General features: G+C 43.3%; 1 protein-coding gene across 1 annotated transcript in view; it reads right to left on the bottom strand.

Annotated features, from left to right (window-relative positions):
* The window catches only part of slc25a48 (solute carrier family 25 member 48), a 29474-nt gene that overhangs the window by 3940 nt on the left and 2933 nt on the right, over window positions 1–22601 (bottom strand). The window contains exons 3-6 of the mRNA XM_033617728.2: window positions 21834–21905; window positions 16777–17029; window positions 10623–10910; window positions 4361–4494 (exon numbers count right to left, since the gene is read on the bottom strand). Of these exons, the coding sequence (XP_033473619.1) occupies window positions 4361–4494; window positions 10623–10910; window positions 16777–17029; window positions 21834–21905 (747 nt within the window). The remainder of the gene's footprint in view (window positions 1–4360; window positions 4495–10622; window positions 10911–16776; window positions 17030–21833; window positions 21906–22601) is intronic.

Here is a 22601-nt window from a genome sequence, read left to right as displayed (position 1 = left end):
TCCAATATTAAATGTCGAGAGGTTAATCTCTGTCTTAAAGATATTTAAGTACTTTGATAAGGCAAATGTTATGCTTTTTATTTTAATAACTACTTTATCTTTTATCCTTTATCTTTTCAGGACAGAGTCACCACCCAAAAAAAAGTGAACTCTATGGAAAGATATTTCTCCTGCAACTACGCATCACCTCAGATTTTAAGACCTATATTCAAAAATAAAACTTTTTTTAGACATTTTTTAAACTTAAACTCAGAAGAACTAATTAAAGACTTTTAGGGAAACTAAATTAATTAATTAGGAGAAGTCTGGTATTTTGCACTTTGAGCCCCGTGTCTGGGTTGTTTATGATGAAATAGAGTGGTTAAGACCAAAATAGTGACAATTGCTCCTTCTCTGAGAATTTGACTTTCCCCTGCCTGGCTTAATACTGCTGCCTATGGCCATGTGTGAACCTGTCCTAAAACCACCCTAAACGTTTGTTTTCAAGGCAATAAACTCACAGTGGTGTTCCTTGATGTTCTGACATAAACATCATAGCAAACTGTGGTTTCTGTGATGATTTATTTGACATTGTGTCTAATCCATTGGTTTTCTATGGAAGCCTCACTGTCCGTTGGTAGTAATCCGCCACAGGAAATGGAAAGGGGGTTGTTTACGACAAGGTTGTAGTCATTGTAGTCTTTTAGCACAGCAAAAGTGCCTGCTGGACAGTGCTGTGTGCGCTCCTGGAGGAAAAACAAGAACCAACAAAAAAGTTTTGTAGTAAGTTAATTCTATTGGGCTCAAACGACGCATTGTGCGTCCAAATTCACACCCGTTCTTCTCTATGGTTTTTCTCCGCGACCGTGCGTCATAGCGAGAAGCCATGCATATCACGCGAAACAGCGGAACTGTAGCTTTCCGACAAGATAAAGCATTTGTCGGTAGGCCGATGTTGTCACAGCAAAAAATGATAAAGTTACACTAAAATTATGTATAACAGAGCTTTCATACAGCTTTGCACACACATTACTCTTGGATGGATTACTCGCGAATGCACGCTCGCACAGAAATGCCACACATATCACATGAAAGCGCAGGAGCACAGCTTTCCAGTGATACCACACACATCATTGTGCTGTCATCCCATCATGCTATAAATACAGATTAATTGTCTACAAAATAAAAACCTGACAAATTCCTTTACAATTCATTATACAGATCTTGATATCAGTCACTTCATATAGTGAGGAATATCGTATCTTACCACGTCTTAGACTTGTGTGTGTTTCTCCCTGTCTATCCACATTTGTAGTCCAGCTTTCAAGATGCAAATATCTCCATATTGTCCAGTTGACACTCCATCAAACTTTGTATGACAAAACCACCCACTTCACCTTTGCGCACCCAGACAACTGCAGCCTAATTATGCATGCATGACAGGGCCGTAGTCACCATATACATCGAGGGGGACACGCGTGCCCTGACAGGCAGAATGAAATGTCAGCAGTGTGGCGATCCATCCGTCACCGCACTCGCATTTGCAACTAAAGATAGTTTTGAGCGAGCAAAATAGGCTTAAATCATTCAGCACGCTGTGCGAGCAGCCTGCAGATTTCAACCAGCAGCAGAAACGAAAGGCGAATCCCATCGATTGTGGGTTGGACGGGGGTCACAGACACAGACAGTAATGTATTCCTGTCAAATACAGCGGCCATAGGCTTGCCAGCGACGGAGAAGTCGGCTCCAATAATATCCTCTCCTTGGCGTGTGGACTGCCCAGAAGTACCTGAACAGCCGAGCCAGCCGAACACAGGTATGTGAAGTGTCAGAGGAGAAACGAGCCGTTCACGGCCCACAAACCTCACCGTACTTTAGGGACTGTTCTTTACTTATGAAGGTGAGGAGGATGGCTGGTTGATTCTTATTTTATTTATTTATTTTATTTTATTTTGATGCCCTCTATGTTAATCACTTATTGATGCTGTTTTTGAAGTATGAATAAGTCAATAAGTAATTTATTCCATTGAAATATCATTGATGTATTACAGAAAAGTGCTTTATCTTTTTATAAATGACAAAAGGCACATCTGCCTCATTTTCGCTGTGGTATTGTGATACTACTCAGAACCATGATATTTCATTGGTATCGTACAGTGGGATCCAATTTTGGTACCGTGACAACACTAATCTGGAGGGGGTTCATCTGCAAAAACTAATGAAAAACTAAACAACAGCATTTGGTATTCGGTACTCGGTATTCAGCCAAGCGTTTAATATTATTCGGCTTCGGCTTCAGCCACAAATTTTCATTTCGGTGCATCCCTAGCACAAACCATATGTTTTGGACAGTTGTGCAGTGACAGAATGTCCCAGCATCATGGTTCTCATAATGCCAGATTCCAGAGAGTCTCCCCTCTTCATATATGGCAGAATATGTCTTCTTCCAACTTGCTATGCTGAGATACATGTAAAAATGTAAGAATTTAGTCACACGGATTTGTTTTTCTCATTGATATAAAAATGAATATAAAATACAGGCACATAGAAGGACGTGGAATGATGGCAAATCTCGTTAGCCCAGATTGTCCTGAAAAAAAACCAAGGTATAGCATGTGTATGTAGCCTTTATAATGACTGTGATATGAGCTTTAAAGTAAAGGCAGTAAAAATACCCCACAAAAGGCCTAGGGCCCATAAGGTTAAAACACCTGCACAATGAATTACTCGCTTGTGAAACAACCTTCGCAGTACGATACCTTGAAACAACGCCAAACTTCTTCTTCTGCTTCTTCTCTGTGTCCCATTACATTGCAATGGTTTCCTGCTTGTTGGCGACGCCCACGTAAAGGAGCATTATCGCCATCAAGTGGGCTGGAGTGTATAACGCTTCAGGGTCAAACGAACAATCAAGCGGAAGTTTACACACGGGTGTGAGGAAGCTGAAAAAATAGTTCCACAATTCAGACGAACAGTGAAACACAGATGGAAACCACAGTTTGCTACAATGTTTATGTCAGAACATCAAGGAACACCATTGACCTATAGGTGAGTTTCAAGGCTTTGAAAACGAACGTTTAGGGTGGTTTTAGGACAGGTTCACACATGGCCAGAGGCAGCAGTGGTAAGCCAGGCAGGGGAAAGTCAAATTCTCAGAGAAGGAGCAATCGTCACTCTTGTGGTCTCAGCCACTCTATTTCATCATAAACAACCCAGACATGGGGCTCAAAGTGCAAAATACCAGACTTCTCCTTTAATTAAAAATTCATTAACTAAAAGTCAAACCTGATGCTTTTAAAATATATTTGAGAGCTTTTTTTTCTTTTTTTTTTTTAGAAATGACATGAATATCTCAATATTTTAGGCTGAATCACAACTCGTGGACTACACCCTTTCATTGAAATCTCTGAACTACTGCAGACTTATGAAATACTAAATGAAAACTAAACTATTAAATAAACTGTTACAATAAAATGAAATCAAATAATGTTATAATGAATACAAATAAGGTACTGGTATATTTAAGATTAAGTGCTATTATAATAATATTTTAAAAAGTAATGTTCAAATCAATTAAATATATTACTATTATAATAAAGATAAATAAGGTACGCTTATAGTCAAGTTGTAAAACATAATGTTAAACTAAAGTAAAATGAAGTACTATTTTAACAAAGTTGAAAAAAGTACTATTATAATGACAAGTTAAATAAAGTGCAATTTAAATGAATTTAAATAAAGCATTTTATAATAAAGTATTGTTATGCCAAAGTTCAATTTAGTCCTGTGATAATTAAGTAAATCAAAGCAGAAGCCCTGATGTTTTTAATCTGAAGCACCCGGTTCGTCTCACACACAGCAGTGCTGAGGTTTTTTCTTTTTTGCTGTGACCTTTTAGATGTTTGCAGAAAATTAAATCGTTAAAGCAGCGCTAATAAATGCGAGTATTTCTTCAGTGTGAGCTCAAAACAAACTCACAGTTCATTTATTAATATGAACAAGTGGTACTGGTGCTTTGTGGTGCTCCATCATGAGGGCAAAAAGTGACTGAATGGTCACAGTCTGGTGTCGGAGAGATAAAAAAAGACACCTCCCCTGACATCACCCAGGAGACAGAGGTCTGGGTGGGCGGGGAGGTCAGTGTGAGGTATCATGTTTGTGAGAGCGAGAGAAATAAAACTCCAAAGTCAGTCTCATAGCGATGGTTTAAAAAATGAAGTGACAATTGATTCTGGATGTTTCCACTCCTGAATTGTCTTTGGTTTTACTTCTACAGCTATCAAAGCAGAGAACGTCCTAAAACTTAAAGTGTGTCTGTAACAACATTTTCAGAGTCGCATTATGTTTCAGCTGTAAACCAAACTCTGAAGTAAGGACTCACGTGTGCTCCCTCCGTCCTGTAGCTGTGGATGATACAGTGTAAGATTCCTCTGTACTTCCTCTGCAGCTGAGCGTCGGCCTGCATTCGACTCTTCACTACATCAGCTGGCGTGGCCGTGACCCAGGAAATGGACCCTGAAGAGGAGAAGACAAACCTTTAGCTGCTGCTGCTGTCGACATGTGACGTGAGGCACAAACACTGGCTTTAGTTAACACTCATATATTAGATATGATCAATATATCCTTATTAACAGGCTATGTACCAGTCTTTTAAGGTAGCTGTAATTAAACCTCTACTAAAAAAGCCCACCCTGGATCCAGAGGTGTTAGCCAACTATAGACCAATATCTAATCTTCCCTTTATGTCAAAGATCCTTGAGAAAGTAGTCACAGACCAGCTGTGTGATTTTCTCCATGATAATTTATTTGAGGAATTTCAGTCAGGATTTAGAGTGCATCATAGCACTGAGACAGCACTAGTAAAAATTACAAATGACCTTCTGATTGCTTCAGACAAAGGACTTGTCTCTGTACTTGTTTTATTAGATCTTAGTGCGGCGTTTGACACAATTGACCATCAAATTCTACTGCAGAGACTGGATCACTTAATTGGCCTAAAAGGTTCTGCACTAAGCTGGTTTAAATCTTATTTATCTGATCGTTTTCAGTTTGTTGATGTTCATAATGAATCATCCTTACGTACCAAAGTTTGTTTTAGAGTTCCGCAAGGTTCTGTGCTCGGACCAATCCTATTTACTCTATATATGCTTCCTTTAGGTAACATCATTAGAAATCACTCTATAAATTTTCATTGTTATGCGGATGATACTCAGTTGTATTTATCGATGAAGCCAGAAGAAAGTAATCAATTAACTAAACTCCATAACTGCCTTAAAGACATAAAAACTTGGATGAGCACCAATTTCCTGATGTTAAATTCAGACAAAACTGAAAAAGTTATTGTTCTTGGCCCCAAACAACCCAGAGACTCTTTATCTGATGACATAGTTTCTCTAGATGGCATTGCTCTGGCCTCTAGCACTACCATAAGAAACCTCGGAGTAATATTTGATCAAGATTTGTCTTTTAATTCTCATTTAAAACAAACCTCACGGACTGCATTTTTTCATCTGCGTAATATTGCGAAAATTAGGCCTATCCTGGCCCGAAAAGATGCAGAAAAATTGGTCCACACTTTTGTTACCTCAAGGCTGGATTACTGTAACTCTCTATTATCAGGTAGCTCTAGTAAGTCCTTAAAAACTCTCCAGCTAATTCAGAATGCAGCAGCACGTGTACTAACAGGAACTAAGAAACGAGATCATATTTCTCCTGTTTTAGCTTCTCTGCACTGGCTCCCTGTAAAATCCAGAATTGAATTTAAAATCTTACTGTTAACTTATAAAGCTCTAAATGGTCAAGCTCTATCATATCTTAGTGAGCTCATAGTGCCATATTATCCCACCAGAACACTGCGCTCTGAGAACGCAGGGTTACTCGTGGTCCCTAAAGTCTCCAAAAGTAGATCAGGAGCTAGAGCCTTCAGCTATCAGGCTCCTCTCCTGTGGAATCATCTTCCTGTTACGGTCCGGGAGGCAGACACCGTCTCCACATTTAAGACTAGACTTAAGACTTTCCTCTTTGATAAAGCTTATAGTTAGGGCTGGCTCAGGCTTGCCCTGTACCAGCCCCTAGTTAGGCTGACTTAGGCCTAGTCTGCCGGAGAACCCCCCTATAATACACCGGGCAACTTCTCTCCTTCTCTCTCTCTCTCTCTCGTATTCTATTACTGCATCTTGCTAACTCGGCCATTCTGGATGTCACTAACTCGGCTTCTTCTCCGGAGCCTTTGTGCTCCACTGTCTCTCAGATTAACTCATATCACAGCGGTGCCTGGACAGCGTGACGTGTGTGGTTGTGTTGCTGCCGTGGTCCTGCCAGATGCCTCCTGCTGCTGCTGCCATCATTAGTCATTAGTCATACTTCTACTGTTATTATACACATATGACTTTTGTCACACATGTATACTGCCAGATATTAATACATACTTTCAACATATTGTACCACAGTAACCAGAACTATAACTATAATATTATTACTTTCAATAATGTTGTTGTAAGCTACTGTTATTACCTGCATCTCTCTCTCTGTCTCTGTCTCTCTCTCTCTCTCTCTGTCTCATTGTGTCATGCGGATTACTGTTAATTTATTATGCTGATCTGTTCTGTACGACATCTATTGCACGTCTGTCCATCCTGGAAGAGGGATCCCTCCTCAGTTGCTCTTCCTGAGGTTTCTACCGTTTTTTTTCCCCGTTAAAGGGGTTTTTTTGGGGGAGTTTTTCCTTATCTGCTGCGAGGGTCATAAGGACAGAGGGATGTCGTATGCTGTAAAGCCCTGTGAGGCAAATTGTGATTTGTGATATTGGGCTTTATAAATAAAATTGATTGATTGATTGAGAGTGACTGAAGTTTGAATGAACCTCAGGATAATCACACTTCGGGACAGCGAAGCTTCTGAAGGCTCAGCTGAACCTGCTGCACCGCCAAATATCAGACCTAATTACCAGACTAAAGCTAATGTTGCCTTCAGGTGCTTCTCATGAAACCAGTTAAATTATATCAACACTCAGTGGGAAAGTACCAGGAAACAAAAAGTGTCCTGCTGCAGTGTCACTTGAAGTTCCACCGCATATATTCATGAACCACTCAGAATTAAGTATTTAATAAAAGTAATCAAAACCAAAACTGTAATCTCTTTGGAGACTGAAAGAAAATCAAAAACATGTCAACAGAAATGAAATGTGAAAAAATATCCTAGTAATAGAAACTGGACGATGGATGACATTTAAAAACAATGAGAGCGTTTCATTACAGCACTTAAAAATAAAATAAATAAAAATGCTCCCGGCACTTTTTTTATTGTAATGAAATGGTGCTCGTTGGTTTGTTTCTATGACAACGATATACTGACAGTAACTTTAGCTGGGCAGCTAATGTAACACATCACTAAGAGAGCGCTGACTCCAGAGTCAGCAAGTTTACAAATCAATCGGTGACAGAGCACGACGCACAGCATCCGCCAGCCGGTACTGATGGTAGACATCAGCTATAGCTAAAAAAGAGAGGCAGTGATGTGAGCAGCGCCTCTCTGAAAAGGTCAGATTTTCAACTACAAGCGCTCAAAGCGGGCGCACAAAAACTGTGGAGTGCCGCGTACACTCTCTTCTCACTGGGAGTAAGTAAGTAAAATCCATTATGTGGACACAGATCATAAATGAATAACGTCCAACTACACTGAAATAAAGGCTTAAAGGGACAGTTAACCCAAAATCAAACAGACATATCTGTTGTTCTGTTTTTTAGTCTGTCGGTGTTGGAGATATCAGCCGTGCAGATGTCTGACTTATGAACATTAGGAATTGTGCATCTACTCATAGATGAGAAGATTCATGCTCCTGACAGCATGAGATGTAAACATTAATAAACATTAATGGTGTCATTCTCAGCTGAGCTGTAATGTTAATTAGCTCAGTGGTGCTAAGTGAGCTCATAGTAGATGCAGCTTCCTTCTGCATAGTGATACAGTCAGTGGGTGTAGTTTATTAGAAAAAAAATAGTTCCTACATGAAACTGCTCACAAAAAAGTCTGTGGATTATCTGGAGTGAACGGGTCATGATTTGTGCAAAGAAACATCAATGTTGAGTTTCTACAACAGATTTAGTTCTATTATGTTGGAGAGCAGGCAAACATCTTTACAGCTGATGCCTCCAACACCCAACATTCATTTTGGGGTGAACTGTCCCTTTAAACTGAAAAGAAGGGGTATAAAACTTGAAGCTGCTTTCAGTAGTCCAGCTATAACACCTCAGTTTACATGCTTCACTTCAATATAGAGCTGAACAGCTGCCGTCTTTGCTTTTGGATATTTTCTGACCTGTATGGATTCAGTTAAAGCGTGCATGGTTATAACTGATGATTCTCAACAGGCCAAACATCCAAACATCTCATCGCTTTAAGTTTACACACTCACTGCTCACTTTTAGCTACTGCCAAGGACCTGAGTGTTCATGGAAAACATCAGGATTGAGATGTTTGAAGTGAACGTCAAAATGTTAGAAAACAAAGGCTTTGTAATTTCTCCCTGAAATTAGGTCACTGTTTTATCAACCTTCAAAACACCTCACAGGTGAGATGAGGTCACGTGTATTTATCTCACCGCTTTATGGATGGAGCCCCACTTCCTGTTTCCCAAGTCAGTAAAAACATTTTTCAGATGTCAATAATCTGCACAAACAAACAGAGAACAGTCGCTGAGCAGATCGCAGCTGATCTGGGTCGTACAGTTAATAATCCTGCGGCTGCACAGTAAACAACACGGACACTAAGTGGACTTATTGGAGGACTTAATTTATTCCTGGATGTAAATATGACTTAGGTACTTTTTATGTATTTAACTATTTATATTTATTTTTATTTTTGCTCCTCTACCTTTCTGAACCAAATATACTATTTATTTTTTACTCCAACATATCTTCCATTAATGCTCCAATCTATAATGAAAATACTGAATGATAATAAACTTAATTTATAAATCACCTCTCAAACAAGAAATGCAGCACAAAGTGCTTTAAAATAAGAAAATGATTTGCACTGAGTGCTTCACATAAAAACACACAGGATGAACATAAACCAGGCAAACAGGGAATTTAATATTAAGTAACTTCTAAAAACAGCTCGGATTTCAGATCCTATTTATCAAAATCATATCAAGTATTTTTCTTTTTGTACACAATTTATTTCCACACCATTTTGGTTTCTGATGTCACAACAATCGCAGCCTGTAATTCCTGACAGATACTGATTCACCAACGTCTGTCAACTCTTTCACCCCAAAACGTCTTCCTGAGAGTCAACTCATTAGTTGTAGCCACAGGACGCCTGAAATAATGGATGTAGCCACTGTGATGTCACCCACTGGTCTATGGACTCCCGTTTTGAAGCTTTGGACTTTGACATTTTTGATGCCACCATCTTGGATTTTTGGAGCCAGAAGTGACTACAGTTGAATGACAGGGTAGAGCTAACCCTAATGCTAGCTGCTAGCTTAGTTAGCACGGTGCATTTACAGCTGTCGATAACAGAGATGATGCTAATGCCAATTTTCACTAGAGTGACATCAAAATCCTTTTTTCAGTCAACCAAAATGGTACAGGTAACTCCCCTGACCTGAAAACACACTGAAATACAGACAGCTACACCTTAACTCTTTGAATCTGGTGTTACACTATGATCACGTTTCCTAACTGATGTTGTCACTGTGGTAGCAACCTGTTAATGTACATTACCAACCTGTCAGTCAAAGAGGCCCCACCGCCTAAATGATGTGTAACTTAATAAAGTCTTAATAAACTGTTAACAAGTGAGTTCAACAGAAGTTGTGATGAATACTGAAATGATCTGCAGAGACCAAACAGGCTGTAAACATGTTTATTTCTACATGTTAACATGGAGGTCTGTGGGGACGGACTCACTCTGGGAGCCAGCCTCTGGTGGACATTAGATGAACTAAAGGATGATGGAGGAAGACGATGTTATCATATGTCATCATATCGACTGACCAACAGACTCTCCTGGAGTTCCCTGAAAGGCAATTTGGGTTTATGCTAAATTAGATTTCGTTGGGACATTCAGCTTCGGCTGCTGATGATTACTCTTGGTGATGGATGGACTCGCACTAATCATGCATTAAATGTTTAATTGGCCTGTCTTAGAGGACAGAATAGAGAGGTACAGTATACACCTCTGAGTGTACATAGTATCTTTTAAACCCTAAAACCCTCACTGTTCTTCTCATCTGATGGCCTCTCCATCTGCATGTGATTAACTATATCTGACAGATGTTGAATTCAGAGCCGAATTAGCTCCAAACACACTCTGTATTTAAGCCAAATGCACTTGTGACTGATTTATTTACTGTGCATGGCAGACCTGATCAGGTTCTCTCACTCTATGGAAACACATACACATCAGCACCGACTCACAGGCAGCAGTCTGTGGGAAACTCGCAACATGCTGTGGGTGTAGAGCCAAAACTCCTGCTGAGATACTGGGACATATAGTGGACTCCCCAGTCTGTAGCTACTTGCCTCAAACACCTGTCCACCTCCAGCATTCAGTTGACTGAACTCTAATAAAGTTTCTGTTGCTATGGAAATGTTTTTTACTTACTTACTTACTTACTTTTAAAGTCAGACATTTACCTGCCAGTCCTCCAGCCAGCCAGATGGAACCAGGATGCGGGCTTGACATGGCGTCTGGCTTCAGCAGATCACAGAAGATGGAGTACGGGATGAAGTAGAGCACGTATCCAGGAACGTCCCTCAGAAGCATGGCCCCGCCCCCTCTGTACAGGCCCTGCAGGCCCTCACTCTGCAGGATGCTGCTGATGCAGTGGATGGGGCCTCGGTAGAGTCTCTGGCTGTTCGTGTCAATGGAGCGCAGAGGGATACTGGTGCCATTCGAAACATTGCCTGCGAGCTGCAGGTTCTCTGTAGAAGACGAATTAAATGTGATCAGCAGAACGTGCAGTTGTTGAGAGGTTTACTTTGTTTGTTTCCTTCAGGTCTGACTGTTGAACATCAGAGGAAACTGGCTTTATTCAGTTACTGGCTCATATATATATATATATATACATATATATGATATACAGTTTTTTGGGTGAAGGTGTCTGTTAACTTTAGCAGAGAGAATGTGTATGTCAGTGGGTTTTTTTCATTCACAATATTGAAAGAAAACGTAATGAAACCAGTGGGCGAGTTTGTAAAGAGACTGTCTCATGCATAACGTTCACGTCGGACCGTTGACTTTGCTGACTGACTGTACAGTGGGAGTGGAGCAACAAACTCTGGCAGGGTTAATGAAAAACTCTACTTCATCCAGTTCAATAATGACTAACTTTTTGATTGTGGTGATAAAAAAAACATTCACATTGCTCCATACACAATCAGGTTTATGGTATCAGAAGACGTCAGACACATCAGTCACAGCAGACTGTGCTGAAATAACATTCAGACTGTTGCCTGACACTTTCTGGCACGTTGCACCTTTATCAAAGAGTCTGGATCAACAGACGTCGTAAACAAATAAAATGCTATCGATGTTTCACGTGCCATCTCATCTTGTAATTAAACTGCTTCTGACCTCAGTTTTATTGCTTTTCTGTTTAACACAGCAACACAATTCCAAATAAAATCCCTGAGTATCAAACACTCTTCTTCTGCAGGTCTCAGTGAACCATCTCTGCATCATGTTGGTGTCAAAATAATCCTGGATCATCTTTAACCTTTCTAACTCTGCTCGGACGCCGGCGTCCATGCTCCCCTCCTTCTCTGTTAAATGGTATCTCCCAGGCGCACTACGTGATCAAACGGGGGCTGTGTCCGAGAGGCCCACTGGCATACTGCATACTACTACTACGTACTACCACTAGGTACTACTCCTACCTACTAAACAAGTTGGGTCCATTCGGACATACCAAAAGATTGGTGGGAAAACACTCCATCTGCTGGCAGAGCAGAGGTACGGCACATGTGCTGTACCTCTGCTCTGCCAGCGGATGGAGTGCCTACAAAAGCACCCCATCTGCTGGTTTGGCTGAGGTACTGCACCAAAATCTGAACGCACCTGTGACTATTGAAATTGCCCAAAAATGAAGCTGGCCACTCTTTACCCACCTGACTGTTCTTCGGGTCTGTCCCCTGTCCCCTCTAACTCATGTAACATGTAACATGAGGTTTTACAGCTGTACACTTGTGATGTGACAATAGTGTTTTTTCTGATGTCTGATTGTTGGCCTCATAAATGTCGCTAAATATTACAGCAGGGCTGTACAGTGCTACAGTCTTTATAGCATATGCTACTAGAAATGATCCCGTGTTAAGTGATATCTGTATCTACTGCACATGTGCTGGTGAGTTGTGAAAGGTTTCCAAGATATTACATCCAGGGTGTCTGCAGAGATTTAAAAAGTATTGAAAGCTGATTAATCAATTTAGTGAAAATTGAGGCCTTTAAGTTTAACATAGTCTAATATTCCTCAAATATTCCACAGTTGGTTTGGCATCCAGAGGTCACATGGTCAATAATAGCTTTATATGGAGAATAATAGCTTAGTTTTTTTTACATTTAAAAAGTCCTCAAAACTTATAGGCTACATAAGATATATTTCAAAAAGAAGTGTTGTGGCATGTGAGGAATATTAGCCTCTATGTTAAACAGTTGGTTTGACATCATTCACTCAAATAGTTTTAGCATATAATAGATACTTACTTTTCTTTTGAATGTCAAACGAATGTGAATGTCCAATAAACAGACCACTTTGTTCATAATCATATTAGCAGAAATAAATTTTTGACCAATGAAAACTGTGTGTGTTGATAATTGTATATTTCTGCAACTTCAACCTTTAGCTTGTTACACATAATGAAAGAGGCGTACAGACCTGTGCAGCCACAACAATGCGACATTATACATGAAATATATATATATATACAGTACAGGCCAAAAGTTTGGACACACCTTCTCATTCAATGCGTTTTCTTTATTTTCATGACTATTTACATTGTAGATTCTCACTGAAGGCATCAAAACTATGAATGAACACATGTGGAGTTATGTACTTAACAAAAACAGGTGAAATAACTGAAAACATGTTTTATATTCTAGTTTCTTCAAAATAGCCACCCTTTGCTCTGATTACTGCTTTGCACACTCTTGGCATTCTCTCCATGAGCTTCAAGAGGTAGTCACCTGAAATGGTTTTCCAACAGTCTTGAAGGAGTTCCCAGAGGTGTTTAGCACTTGTTGGCCCCTTTGCCTTCACTCTGCGGTCCAGCTCACCCCAAACCATCTCGATTGGGTTCAGGTCCGGTGACTGTGGAGGCCAGGTCATCTGCCGCAGCACTCCATCACTCTCCTTCTTGGTCAAATAGCCCTTACACAGCCTGGAGGTGTGTTTGGGGTCATTGTCCTGTTGAAAAATAAATGATGGTCCAACTAAACGCAAACCGGATGGAATGGCATGTCGCTGCAGGATGCTGTGGTAGCCATGCTGGTTCAGTGTGCCTTCAATTTTGAATAAATCCCCAACAGTGTCACCAGCAAAACACCCCCACACCATCACACCTCCTCCTCCATGCTTCACAGTGGGAACCAGGCATGTGGAATCCATCCGTTCACTTTTTCTGCATCTCACAAAGACAGGGCGGTTGGAACCAAAGATCTCAAATTTGGACTCATCAGACCAAAGCACAGATTTCCACTGGTCTAATGTCCATTCCTTGTGTTTCTTGGCCCAAACAAATTTCTTCTGTTTGTTGCCTCTCCTTAGCAGTGGTTTACTAGCAGCTATTTGACCATGAAGGCCTGATTGGCGCAGTCTCCTCTTAACAGTTGTTCTAGAGATGGGTCTGCTGCTAGAACTCTGTGTGGCATTCATCTGGTCTCTGATCTGAGCTGCTGTTAACTTGCCATTTCTGAGGCTGGTGACTCGGATGAACTTATCCTCAGAAGCAGAGGTGACTCTTGGTCTTCCTTTCCTGGGTCGGTCCTCATGTGTGCCAGTTTGGTTGTAGCGCTTGATGGTTTTTGCGACTCCACTTGGGGACACATTTAAAGTTTTTGCAATTTTCCGGACTGACTGACCTTCATTTCTTAAAGTAATGATGGCCACTCGTTTTTCTTTAGTTAGCTGATTGGTTCTTGCCATAATATGAATTTTAACAGTTGTCCAATAGGGCTGTCGGCTGTGTATTAACCTGACTTCTGCACAACACAACTGATGGTCCCAACCCCATTGATAAAGCAAGAAATTCCACTAATTAACCCTGATAAGGCACACCTGTGAAGTGGAAACCATTTCAGGTGACTACCTCTTGAAGCTCATGGAGAGAATGCCAAGAGTGTGCAAAGCAGTAATCAGAGCAAAGGGTGGCTATTTTGAAGAAACTAGAATATAAAACATGTTTTCAGTTATTTCACCTTTTTTTGTTAAGTACATAACTCCACATGTGTTCATTCATAGTTTTGATGCCTTCAGTGAGAATCTACAATTTAAATAGTCATGAAAATAAAGAAAACGCATTGAATGAGAACGTGTGTCCAAACTTTTGGCCTGTACTGTATATATGTATATATATATGTATATACATGTATATATATGTATGTAACAAAGTGTGCGTGTAGTTAAATCTGTATTGATGCACTGCTCCAGCCACCAGCTGCCATTGCTCCGCCATGGTGTTTTGAATCTTGCTGGGCAGCGAGCATGTTGCATTTAAATAGGAGACTGATGAGGGCGGTAACATGCCGTGCAACATCTACGATGAAGAAGAAGACAAAGAAGAAGCCCACAGTGCATTTTGGGTAAGTAGTAGCCCTGCAGTATGCTCTGCCATCATACTACAATGTAGGCGTGTTTAGTAGGGGTGGGAGCATACTACTCCTCTCTACTACGGTTTCGGACATACTACATACTAATTTGGTCTACTACAATCCATACTACTTGGCCTTTCGGACGCAGCCCATGTGATGTTTGGTATCACCAGATTCAGGAAGCTCTCAGCTTCCGGAATCCGGCATCATTTTTCTTGTATTTCTTATGGATTTCGCACCAGAGCAGCCTACACACACAAAGTCCAAAATCGCAATGAGTGGTGACAAGCCATGTCATGCCGTTTTTCGAGGGGAAAAGTTAAAACTTTAACTCCGTGGATGAATACAAATATTTCTCACTGTTACACCTGTGTGTGAGCTGAAAGAGTAACTCTTTTGTCAATCATACTTTGACACACACTTTGGTTTCCCTCAGAGCTTCAACTTGGCTCCTAAACTTCGCTCAGTATTTCCTGCTTGACTGAAACATCACTTCCTTTCAGCTCCGTCACTGTAGACGCAGGATCGAGGGTTTTTACTTCCAACATTTTGCACTAGTGTTGATCTCAGCGTGAAGGCAGACCAACCAGAACGCTGCATCAGATCACACCCCAGGGAGTCAATTTTCATAGTGGCCAAACAGACGTACTGCAGTTTCTGAGTTCTGTTATGTGATGTCACTGGGCCCAAAAAGATGTTTCCTCACAGACTTAATTTGTCAAAGAGACGTCTGAAAAGTCATAACCCCTGAGAAAAGGCTTGTTCTGCTGTCAAGATTTAATTCATTCAGTCTGCCAATATTTGGAAAGCGGAGTGATGTCAGCTGCTTGGCCGGTGGAAGGTGCCACGTAGCCGCTCAGCCTCTCGGTCACTTGCCCTCACTCGGCCGTGCTCAGCAGTCCTTCTGCTCTGTGGGCCCGAAGATGCAGAAGTAGCGCTGATCATTCAGGTAATTTCATAGTATGGAAATAGAGCTTTTTAGGCGTCGTGCTCCACTGACCAACTTTCATAAGATTGAACGCGGCCCCGTCATCAATGCTGTATCCAGGTCCTGTATACATGGACCTGGTCCTGTATATTGCTTGACGCTTCTGTGTCTTTACCTGCTGATGTTATTAAATGTCAATGTTAAGTCGCCACTCTGGCAGCGTTTCTCATACATCAAGGAAAGAGCAAGAATGGAGCATGAAGTTATGAGAGAGCCACCAAAGAAAGACTGAGAACACTGATGCAGCTCAAAGAGATGAACACAAGAGACAACAACAACAGCTGAGTTCATGGTTCAGAGAATCCACAGAACAGTGATGAAACACAATGTGAGGTCAGAATAACATGAGGTTGTTTTCAAGTGTAGCTCAAAGTCTATGAACCTCTGATGTGAAACATTTAAAATGGAGAATTCCTCCAATTTTGAAAAATGAACTTCACCACTGGTGAACGGTTTCTGAGGTGAACAGAGGTTAAAGTACCGGTTACGTGACATGATTCAGATAGGTACCTCGAACCTTGAACAGCTACATTTAGAGACAGAAGCAGGCGAGCGTTTGGAAACAATACGCCCACAGTAAGCTTCAGAAAAGGCAAGTAATTAATCCAGATTAAATATCAAGCAACCTGAACTTGCTGTTCTCAAAGTAAACACTGTGATGAGGTTGAATTGTTTCCATATCACTAACTGGAGCTGCATCACATGCAGTGATGTAGGTTTTCATATTTTTCAACATATTTTTCTTTTTTCAAGCTTAAAAAAAAAAAGCAAAGCTGGATGAATTAAGCCTGTTGTAGCAGGGTGGCTCTGCACAGTCACCATCTTGACAGGATTATTGTTCATCTGCAACAATGTCTACAATGTGCCTGAAAACCAGGAGGAAAAAAAACTACAAAAACAAAAATCCCATATGTCTCATATTATCTTCAGCTGCGGAGTGAATTCTTAGAGACGGAGAGTTACCCAACCCTAACCCTTCCTTCTGTCGGAGTTACCTGTTACAACCATCTGCGTCTGCATTTGCAGTCTGATCTTGACGAGATCAACCGGAGCTCCCAGACCCACTGACACCAGTCCAGTCAGCATACTGGCCACAGTCAGGTCCACCATGCCGCAGGGATGCCGCCCGTCACCATAGCGATACTTGCTAATAAGTCTCTGTGTGTTACTGAAGAAGCCAAACACCACTGAGTTGTAGACGGTGATGGTGGCCAACGGGAAAGACATGCCTTTAAAGAAACCGGAGACCTGAGAAACACAAAGGAAGGAGTTACTGCATGTGATTGTGAATAAATCAAACCTGCAGTCTGAAGTTTAAACTCAGATTATTTAGGTCAGTGGCTGCGATGCAGAGAATGAAACATGGGCTGAAGCCAAATATTTTGTCTTTGTGGAAAGTATTCTCTGTGAGCAGCGGGGGAGAGACACATGCTGGGAGTTAAACACAGCTGTCTGTATAAATCTTGTGACCACTGAGAAAAGCAGATCTGTGGTTTCTGACAACAAGTTTTTACATTTTCTCTGCACACCACACTGTCCACCCCCTATAGACAATTGAATTGAACACAACTGGACTTAGTTTTGTCTTAGAAGACGTTTCACCTCTTATCCAAGAGGCTTCATCAGTTCATGCATGTCTGACTAGGCTGGAACTGGTCTGATGAACTGGTGTGGAAGCACCCAGGTATTTAACATCTGAGGAGGTCTTCACAAGGCCAATGATGTCACTGGTTCTTTAGTGCTCCAATGATGTGTCAACGACGGTCGTTGAAACTCCTGCTGCAACGGTGGTCGTTGGAGTCGTTAGAGTCACATGAGGCCATTTGTGAACGATCATTGTTTTTTAGAGGTTAAGTTGTTAAATCTCCTGGGCAAGGATGAAAGCACAGCATTATAGGTGGGAGATAGGTGGTGTCGCAGACCTCCTCCTCTATTGAGAGATGGTTTTTACATTTTCACATAGATGGCTTCTTTTACACCTCTTTCAAACCATCTGTCTTCCCTGTCCAAAATCCTTGGATAAGAGGTGAAACGTCTTCTAAGACAAAACTAAGTCCAGTTGCATTCAATTCAATTGCCTTGAGATAACTATGACCTGGATAAATGAGAATATCCACAGGCAAACACTGGAGACTCTTCTTTAGTTCTCACTGATTAAACACAGAATGAATCAGACATGTTTATCAGATGTCTGTTTGAACATGAACGACAACAGTCGCACTGCAGTTCTTCAACTTTTTACACCCGTCCCTACCACGTGTTATTGTAAATCCCACTGCACTGTGATTGGCGGGTACTTCTCACATTGATGCATCAAGGTCAAACACAGTTCGAGCAAAGAGGTCATAATCAGGGCCAGTACCAGCCAATCACAGATATGCTCTCAGATTTAAGTTATAAATGTACAAGAAATACTAAATAAAGCCTGATTAAACTAAGTAGGACTAATTTACTGCAAGAAAATAAGGTGACGGCATCTAAAGAGCAACATGGTCCACAGAGGCCTTGACGGACCACAGAGGCACTGACATGGTCCACAGAGGCCCTGACAGACCACAGAGGCCCTGCCATGGTCCACACAGGCCCTTAAAGACCACAGAGGCCCTGACACGGTCCGCAGACACCCTGACAGATCACAGACATGGTCCGCAGAGGCCCCGACAGACCACAGAGGACCCGACACAGTCCACAGAGGCCCTGACACAGTCCGCAAAGGCCCTGACAGACCACAGAGGCCCTGACACGGTCCACAGACGCCCTGACAGATCACAGAGGACCTTGACACAGTCCACAGAGGCCCTGATACAGTCCGCAAAGGCCCTGACAGACCACAGAGGCCCTGACATGGTCCACAGACGCCCTGACAGATCACAGACATGGTCCTAAGAGGCCCTGACAGACCACAGAGGACCTTGACACAGTCCACAGAGGCCCTGACAGACCACAGAGGCTCTGCCATGGTCCACAGGGGCCCTGACAGACCACAGAGGCCCTGCCATGGTCCACAGAGGCCCTGCCATGGTCAACAGAGGCCCTGACAGACCTCAGAGGTCCTGCCATGGTCCACAGAGGCCCTGCCATGGTCCACAGGGGCCCTGACAGACCACAGAGGCCCTGACACAGTCCGCAGAGGCCCTGACAGATCACAGACATGGTCCACAGAGGCCCTGATATGGTCTACAGAGGCCCTGACAGATCACAGAGGCCCTGACACAGTCCGCAGAGACCCTGACAGATCACAGAAATGGTCCACAGAGGCTCTGAAACAGTCCTAAGAGGCCCTGACAGACCACAGAGGACATTGACACAGTCCACAGAGGCTCTGACAGACCACAGAGGCCCTGACATGGTCCACAGATGCCCTGACGGGCCACAGAGGCCCTGACAGACCACAGAGGACCTTGACACAGTCCACAGAGGCCCTGACATGGTCCACAGAGGCCCTGACAGACCACAGAGGCCTTGACACAGTCCGCAAAGGCCCTGACAGACCACGGAGGCCCTGCCATGGTCCACACAGGACCTGACAGACCACAGAGGCCCTGACACGGTACGCAGACGCCCTGACAGATCACAGACATGGTCCGCAGAGGCCCCGACAGACCACAGAGGACCTTGACACAGTCCACAGAGGCCCTGATACAGTCCGCAAAAGCCCTGACAGACCACAGAGGCCCTGACACGGTCCACAGACGCCCTGACAGATCACAGACATGGTCCTAAGAAGCCCTGACAGACCACAGAGGCCCTGACACGGTCCACAGACGCCCTGACAGATCACAGACATGGTCCTAAGAAGCCCTGACAGACCACAGAGGACCTTGACACAGTCCACAGAGGCCCTGACAGACCACAGAGGCCCTGATATGGTCCACAGAGGCCCTGACACGGTCCGCAGATGCCCTGACAGACCACAGAGGACCTTGGCACAGTCCACAGAGGCCCTGACAGACCACAGAGGCCCTGCCATGGTCCACACAGGCCCTGACAGACCACAGAGGCCCTGATATGGTCCACAGAGGCCCTGACACAGTTCACAGAAGCCCTGACAGACCACAGAGGACATTGACACACTCCACAGAGGCCCTGACACGGTCCGCAGATGCCCTGACAGATCACAGACATGGTCCACAGAGGCCCCGACACAGTCCTAAGAGGCCCTGACAGACCACAGAGGACCTTGACACAGTCCACAGAGGCCCTGACAGACCACAGAGGCCCTGATAGTCTGCAGACGCCCTGACAGATCACAGACTTGGTCCGCAGAGGTCCCGACACAGTCCTAAGAGGCCCTGACAGACCACAGACGACCTTGGCACAGTCCACAGAGGCCCTGACATGGTCAACAGAGGCCCTGACAGACCACAGAGGCCCTGCCATGGTCCACACAGGCCCTGACAGACCACAGAGGCCCTGATATGGTCCGCAGAGGCCCCGACACAGTCCTAAGAGGCCCTGACAGACCACAGAGGACCTTGGCACAGTCCACAGAGGCCCTGACAGACTACAGAGGCCCTGATATGGTCCACAGAGGCCCTGACACGGTCTGCAGACGCCCTGACAGATCACAGACTTGGTCCGCAGAGGTCCCGACACAGTCCTAAGAGGCCCTGACAGACCACAGACGACCTTGGCACAGTCCACAGAGGCCCTGACATGGTCAACAGAGGCCCTGACAGACCACAGAGGCCCTGCCATGGTCCACACAGGCCCTGACAGACCACAGAGGCCCTGATATGGTCCACAGAGGCCCTGACACAGTCCACAGAGGCCCTGACAGACCACAGAGGACACTGACACACTCCACAGAGGCCCTGACAGACCACAGAGGATCTTGACACAGTCCACAGAGGCCCTGACAGACCTCAGAGGCCCTGACATGGTCCACAGAGACCCTGACTGACCACAGAGACCCTGACAGACCTAAGAGGCCCTGACAGACCACAGATGACCTTGACACAGTCCACAGAGGCCCTGACAGACCACAGAGGCCCTGACATGGTCCACAGAGGCCCTGACAGACCACAGAGGCCCTGCCACGGTCCACAGAGGCCCTGACACAGTGCTAAGAGGCCCTGACAGGGTCCACAGAGGCCCTGACAGACCACAGAGGCCCTGACATGGTCCACAGAGGCCCTGACACAGTCCTAAGCAGCCCTGACAGACTGAGCCAGTGGTCAATGTCAGGACATCGGTGAGCAATTGCCGTCCTTGTTTTTTGCGATGTGTCCCGCACCGTCGGCACCACTCGGCCTTAGTCATCTGTTTTGTCGTTAATTTGACACATTGAATCAGCGACAAAGGCGTCAGAGCCCGTCAGTCAACAAACTCCCTTTGACAAGCAGGAAGTGAGTTGAGTAAAGGAGGAGCTAAAGTCCAGAGAGAGTGAGACCAAACCAACTTGTTCCATGAGGTCAGATTATTTATCTCTTTAGCAGAAACGCTTCCTGATGGTTTGTGTTATTGTTCACTGGCACACAGTAAATATGCTGTGATTGTATTGTTCATGTGCTAACTGGCTAACTAGCATCAAGACGCTCTTCCTGTTTCCCTTTTTCAATGATGAATACAGACGACCACCGTCTGCTCTAATCTTTGTGGTGCGTTCATGCAAAGTCAGTTTTTATTGCTGCTAGCTAGGCCCATGTGAATCAACATTGGCTTATTTTTTTTAGACTTGATTGACTTCTGAGGTTCAGTTTCAGGATGTTCGGAGCTGTTGAAGGTTCGCTGTAGACTAAAACTTCAGAGAATATCTGAACAGTCTCATGATCAAAGTAAGTACCAGTATGAGAGATCTTGAGATATCATGGTCACGTGAATCAGATGGACAGGCGAACACACGGACAGACAAACATGAAAACATCATGTCTCAGCAAAACTGAACCAAAAACATGGCAGAGTTAATTAAGAAGTAAAACACCACAGGTGTGGATTAGGACCCTGGTGTCCTGTCCAATAACTGCAGGAAAAAAATAATTTTTAAATTAATCAAACATGCAGATTTAGTGATTTAGACCAAGTCCATTTGAATCATTTATTTTAACTTTACCGTTTCCTTCCTGTAGATGGTGAGGATGCAGTGTAGAGTGTTTCTGTAGCCTTTTCCCGCCTGAAGCCGCGTCTGCAGCAAACAAACCACTTTTAGTTTTATAACCAGATAAACCACAACAGGAAGTCAACGTCTCGTCCACTTTGTAGCTGGCTTCTGTTAAATTAGCATCACCCGGACAATGAGTTTTTTATTCATAGATCTCTCTTCATTTGCTGTCATTGTTAGCAAAGTACTGACGGAAAAAGTTACAGCGAGGTTAAAGAGATGTTCAGATATGATGTTTCTGTTTAATGGAGGCTATTTATCTTAGAAATCGAGACAGAAAAAACAAACTCTGGAACATGTTTCAGTCTTTTGAGAGACGACCTTGAGATTTAAAAACCAGCAGAACAGAAGCTAACGTGGAGTCGGGACCGTCCTTAAGCTCATTTATTTAGATAAAGCACCAAACTAACAAATGGAGCCAAAACTACCACGTCAGCTGCAACATCGTGTTTAATGTGGAAACTTCGTAGCTCCACGTCACTTCATGGACATCGGTTTGTCAGAGTTAGTTTTTCCTCAGTGTGAATTAAGGGGTAAGATAATGTGTTCAACATGGCACATGAACTCTTATATAATGATAAACTGCTCTTGCACAACAAATAAACCAGATTGTGTCACTGAGAACTAACAAACTTCAGCTGCAGAATTCTTTTATATAGTCATTGCTTTAATCAGGACAAGACAGTCATAAAGAGTCGAGGAATGGTGTGGTAAAATGTT

This window comes from Epinephelus lanceolatus, chromosome 7 (genome assembly GCF_041903045.1).
Source record: "Epinephelus lanceolatus isolate andai-2023 chromosome 7, ASM4190304v1, whole genome shotgun sequence".
In the NCBI taxonomy this organism is placed as follows: domain Eukaryota; kingdom Metazoa; phylum Chordata; class Actinopteri; order Perciformes; family Serranidae; genus Epinephelus; species Epinephelus lanceolatus.
The sequence above is the reverse complement of the archived record's forward strand: the minus strand, read 5'-3'. Positions and strand labels throughout refer to the sequence as shown.